Below are 5,592 nucleotides of genomic sequence, written 5' to 3' on the forward strand. Positions count from 1 at the left end.
GACAAGGTGCAGTTAGCCCTGCCAACCGAGACCTCGCATTTTCGGCCCACGTTCATCTTGGAGTCAATAATGACTCCAAGATGAACAGCGCGGAGTGCTGTGATGCCGCACATGCGCTGTCCCACTCAGGCCGCTCGAAGCCTGAAGCTCAGGGATCCCCCCCAGCCAAGCAGGGGAGAGCGTCTGCACCTGCGCAAGGCACCAACAGGGCGGGGCCAGGGTCCATCACGCAGACACAGAGGCTGTAGCAGGGCCAGTGGCGCGCTTTGTTTAGAAGGGGTAGAAGCTTGAAAAATATTTATTTTGTTAAAGTACTCCTTTTTTCCTTTCTGAGATCAAATTGGGTCAAATTATGGCTGCTTTTTGGTCCACTTTTATAATCCTTTTAGTTATTTTATGACCTAGCACTATCACATAGCAACAGCTAGAATTCTGTAGGCTTTGTTCTTTACTGGCATAGAAAAAACCATCTCAAGTATATATGGAGGGCGAAGTTTTTGTTTTTGTTTTTAAGTGACAGGAGTATTGCTGAGGTTTTTTTTCTAGAGTGCAAAAATAAAATTCAGATTAAACTTTCTGGCAGCAGTACCTACCTCTAGGTATTGCAATTTTGTTTGAAAATACCCAATAAGGATATTTAATTTGTCTTAGCGTATTTTACAGGGAGGTTATAATGTGGAACGGAAGGCATGCTTCCATGTTCTGTCCAAAATCAAGTACAAGATGGAGCTAAATGATGGGTTTCGTGCAACTTGTCCCTTAAGTGAGTGGAGTAAGTTGTTCTGGAGGAGTTTTAGGGTATCTGTACCTTTCACTGCTTATGGGAGTTGCCTAGGAATGGGAGATGGGTTCACAGAAAGGAAAGGCATCTCCTGAGCTTCCTCTGGTGGACTTCTGCATCCTATTTCTAGCAGTACCCCAAAGAAAGGTTTCTTACCCTTTTCATTTATTTGTGGATGAGACTTTCTGCCTTCTAAAATTTTAATTCGACGTTTGCATACTACAGCTTCTTGTGAACTTGTCTAGCAGCCTTTAAGGCAAGGGCAGGGGAGCTCAAACCTCAGAACTAGAGTTGCTTTCCTATGCTTTCCTTCCGATCCTATTCTTGCATTCCAGCTCAGACCATGCTTGTCTTCCGGTGCACAGGTCTAACCCGCCACTATTGTATTTCCTCTCTCTTAAGGTGCGGGGGGAGGAGGATTCTTGCCCCAAGTCTGCTGTTCTCCTCCCTCCAGGCCAGCCGGACCCGACAGCAGCGACCCCCAGCACTTCTAGTTGCCCCCGAGTGTGGCCGGAGGGGCCGGGACAGCGGTTCCCCCGGCTGCAGCACCGCCCCCTCCCTGCAGCCGCTGCTCTCTCCACCGGCTGCCCCGGGCGCAGCTCCTGTCCCGGCCTCTACTGGCTGGCGGAGCGCTGTGATGCCGCACATGCGCCGTCCCACTCGGGTCGCTCGAAGCCTGAAGCTCAGGGATCCCGCCCCCCCTTCACGCCAAGCAGGGGAGTGCGTCTGCGCGAGGCGCCGACGGGGCGGGGCCAGCGTCCCTCGCGCAGACAGAGGCTGTAGCGGGGCGGTGGCGCGCTGTCTTTCCGCTACCGCTTTCCGCGGTGCCGCTGGAGCCATGGGTGGGGCCTGGCCACTCTGCGTCCTCGCGCTGGCGCTGGCTTCGCCGGAGGACTCGGAGTGGGCGGCAACTGGGGACGAGGCCGAGGCGGTGTGGCAGGAGCCGGAGCCGTGGGCGGCGGGAGTGGGGGCGGCTCTGGGGGTGGTGGTGGCGCCCGCGTACCGGGGCCCGGGTAACAATGACACACGCGCGAACCGGGCGCTTCCCATCCTGCTGTGGTGGAGCGGCGGCCTCTTCCCGCACTTTCCCGCCGACACGGCGCGCGTGGACTGCGCGCGCGGCTCGTGCCTGGCCACGCGGCGGCGCCAGGTGTGGCAGCAGCGGCGCACGCGGGCGCTGCTCTTTTACGGCACCGACTTCCGCGCCTACGAGGCGCCGCTGCCGCGCCTGCCGCACCAGGCCTGGGCGCTGTTCCACGAGGAGTCGCCCATGAACAACTACGCGCTGTCGCACGCGCCGGGCATCCGCCTCTTCAACTACACGGCCACGTTCCGGCGCGAGTCGCATTACCCGCTCACGCTGCAGTGGCTGCCGGGCCTGCCCTACCTGCGCCGCGAGCCGCTGCCTCTGCCCGACAAGGACCGCTGGCGGCGGCGCGGCTACGGGCCCGTGCTCTACCTGCAGTCCCACTGCGACGTGCCCGCCGATCGCGACCGCTATGTGCGCCAGCTCATGAACTACATCCAGGTGAGTTGTCTGCCAGCCCGGGCTCACCACCTCGGAGACTGCAGAAGGGCCTCACTCAGTGTAAGGAGGCAAAGAAAGCCTGAGGGGATCAGGGCAGGCTCAGGCTTCCTGGATCAGGTGCCTGGTGCAACGTCCTGGCATCCCCGTGGGAAGATGGGAGCTGTTTCCTGACCCTGGTGCTGTACCACCTCTGGGCAGTGTTCGTTGGCTCCTTGGACTTGGCGGGCCAGTGGGCAATGTGCTCTGCTTGGTGCCCCCGTCAGTGCACTGTGCCCTTGCTGCCATTCCTGTAATCATTGATACCCTAAGTAATTACTTGCCTCAAGTCATCAGGGATGTGCCCTGCACGGTCCCCATCACCAAGGGGAGCTTATAGTTCGACTTGGTGGGCTTTGTCCACCAATCGCCATCCAGAATGGCTCATTAAAAGGCCCGGCATCAACATTTCACAGAAGCGGGATATGGGCTCCCCTGGTTCCCCCTCTGTGCCCATGGCAGAATAAGGTACTAGTTGGTATTGGTAAAATGTCAGGGTTGACAGTCATTTTATGTAGAGTTTAGATTATGACTTGTACGAGATGGTTTAGATGAGAATAATCCTGCCTCAGGCAGAGGGCTTGGACTAGATAACCTGTGGAAGTCCCTCCCAGTCTGACTGTTCTCTGTGGTTCTCTAAGAGCAAAAATCATGTTCAGCTGTGGGAAGCAGGGAGGGAAGGTCCAGACTAAGGCCAAGTCTAGGTCCTCTCAGGCAGGGCTACAATTTCTGTTCCCTGTAGGCCAGGTGCCCTGTCTGCTTTGCAAGGGCAATTATGCTGAGTGAGTAGGAACTCAGGCACCAGTCTGTTTGGCTACAGTGATGGAGTGCCTGATGACTGAAATCCTGAATTAGCTGGAAATGCTGCCTGCAACAACAAGAAAACTTGCATCATCCGTGCCACTTCCAGCTGGCCATCTGCAGTGATGAACAGCTTAACAAGGTATTGTGGGGGGACTCGCCATTGTCCAGTGTGGGGTCTGCCCAGTATCCAGGCATTGCCCTTAGCTTTGCGGCTTTCAGTTTTCTTAGCAAGTGAGATCTGTTTGGATTCGAACCTAGGCTCAGAGATGTCCATGACACCAAAAGCCCCATGTGGCAGTGGCAGAGAGTGGATGCTGAAAGGGAGAGGGAGCTGGATATAACCAGGGTTTTTTTTCTACTGTTTCTCTCTTACTTGTAGTTTCTAGCATTCAAGGTCTAGGAAGTCCTAATTCAGAGGCTGTATCCCTCACACCTGTGCTCAACAGCTACTGATGCCGCTTTCCTCCAAGAAGTTGTCCAGTCCCTTTTTGTATCTGGCTATGCCATCAACTTCTACAACATCTGGTGGCAATTCATACTTTAGTGCCACGTTGTGTGAAAAATAACTTCCTTTTGCTAGTTTTAAACTTAACTACCTACTAGTTTAATTTTGTAACCCCTAGTTCTTGTATTGTGTGGGAGAGTAAATAATAAATCCCTATTTATTTTCTCTTTACCATTTAGTATTTTGTAAACCCTTATGTCCCCCCTCAAGCATCTCTTTTCTAAACTGAATAAGCCTAGCCGCCTTAGTTTTTCCCTCATGTGGAAGCCCTTCCATGCCACTAATCATCCTTGTTGCCCTTCTGTGAACCTTCTCCCCTTCCCTGACTGTATCCCACCTGCCTGACTAGAAATCCTGCTGCCAGGCAATTGGTTTTAAACTTTGGGCAGAGCTGGAATCAAAGTGGCAAGTGCACCACAGCACCCTCCTTGAATCTCCCCATGGGCCAGGCTGTCGGGGTGGGGGAGCAGCCAGGTAGGAGGAGCCTGCCTTTTATCTGCTTATCTTCTCACACTCCCTGTAGCACCCTGACTGAAATGCTTTTATAGTGCCTGATGAAGTGAACCTGGGTTCACAAAAGTTTGTGCTCTCTCTCTTTCTCCCTCTCTCATATATAGATAGTAGCTAATTGCCAATCAAGAATGACAGGGGAGGAGGGGTGGGCGGGGATGGAGTGCCACCACGTACCCCCAGCACTGTCACCATTCTGCCTCCAGCCCCTGCCCCCCATTCTGCTTCCAGCCCCATGCCTGCCTCGCTTGCCTCCCCTCCCCTCCCCCAGTGCCTCACACTTACACTGCCTGTCTGGCCATGTGCAAAACCCCCCTCCCTCCCTCCCAGCTGTTCTCAGGGTCCAGCAGCGGCAGGGCACCGCCACTGTGCCCTCCCCTTTCCTTTCTCCCCCCCATCTCCCTCTCCCTGCCAGCTTTTATTGGGGCTTGGTGGGGGAGCCAGAGCTGGGGGTGGTGTGGGGCAATGCTGTGTTGCCATCTCCAAGGAGCAGGACTGGGGTGGGGAGGGGCAGACCAGCACTGCTAGCCTCACCCCCACGCTCTGTTCCCTCCCTCTTAGTTGCACTCCATTGTGCCATTGCACCACCTCCGGCCTCATGCGTGCCCCTGCGTCCAGCCCTGTGTACTGGTGGGGGGGAGCATGTAGGGGGGACATGAGGCCAGCACCGTGCTGCCAGCACTCCACACTGCCACCAAGGAGTTTGGGGGGGGACAGGGAACAAGGACAGTTGTGCTGGCCTCTCCCCCCACTCTGTCCCTGCTGTCATGGCAGCACTCTGCCATCCCAGTCTGTCTTCATCATCCTTCTTTGCCTCCAAAGAGCAGGGCTGGGGCGGGAGGGGGTCAAGACCAGCGGTGCTCTGGCCTTTCAGTCCCCACTGTTAGGATGGTGCTCCACCATGTGCATCTGTCTATGCAGAGCACTGTGGTTGTTTCAGTCAGCATTGTGATTGGCTGCCAAGACAACCAGTCAGAGTGCAAATGAAGCATTAGGAACAGACAGACAGACTAAGGCTTTTATTCTAACTAGCCAATTGCCTGTCAAGAATGACAGATGGGGGGTAGGGCTGGGATGGCATGCCCCCACCTAATGCTTCATGCTGCCAGTATTCTGCCTCTTGCAGGGAGCAGGGTGGGGGAGCCAAGGCCAGAGCTGGTTGGAATATTATAAAAGCCTAAGTCTGTCTGTCTGCAGTGCTTTATTCGCACTCTGATTGGCTGTCTTGGCAGCCAGTCAGAGTGCCCTACACAGACAGGGACAGACAGTGGAGTGGTGCCATGACAGTGGGGACTGAGGAGCCAGAGGGGAAGGGGGCAAGGCCAGCAGAGCCCTAACCCTGACCTGTGCTCCTTGGAGGCAGAGGGGGGCGACAGCGTGCTGGCCTCACCCCTCCAGATCTGCTCTTTGGAGCCAGAGGCTGGCGCC

The 5,592-nt window shown here is 55.5% G+C and overlaps 1 protein-coding gene across 4 annotated transcripts in view; it reads left to right on the forward strand.

The window, feature by feature from the left end:
* Window positions 1-1,549: 1,549 nt before the first annotated feature.
* Window positions 1,550-5,592, forward strand: part of FUT11 (fucosyltransferase 11) — an 18,538-nt gene continuing 14,495 nt past the window's right edge. For 2 of the 4 annotated variants that reach the window (XR_002104892.1, XM_019556241.1), the window contains exon 1: window positions 1,553-2,309. Coding sequence is in view for 3 of the 4 variants with exons in the window: in XM_019556241.1 (XP_019411786.1) it covers window positions 1,620-2,309 (690 nt within the window). In the remaining variant the exon portion in view is untranslated. Of the gene's footprint in view, window positions 2,310-5,592 lie in introns of all 4 variants that reach the window. The other 2 variants (XM_019556242.1, XM_019556240.1) reach the window with 2 other exon arrangements.

The sequence above is a fragment of the Crocodylus porosus genome, unplaced genomic scaffold (genome assembly GCF_001723895.1).
Source record: "Crocodylus porosus isolate Cpor-Errol unplaced genomic scaffold, CroPor_comp1, whole genome shotgun sequence".
Taxonomy (NCBI): Eukaryota; Metazoa; Chordata; order Crocodylia; family Crocodylidae; genus Crocodylus; species Crocodylus porosus.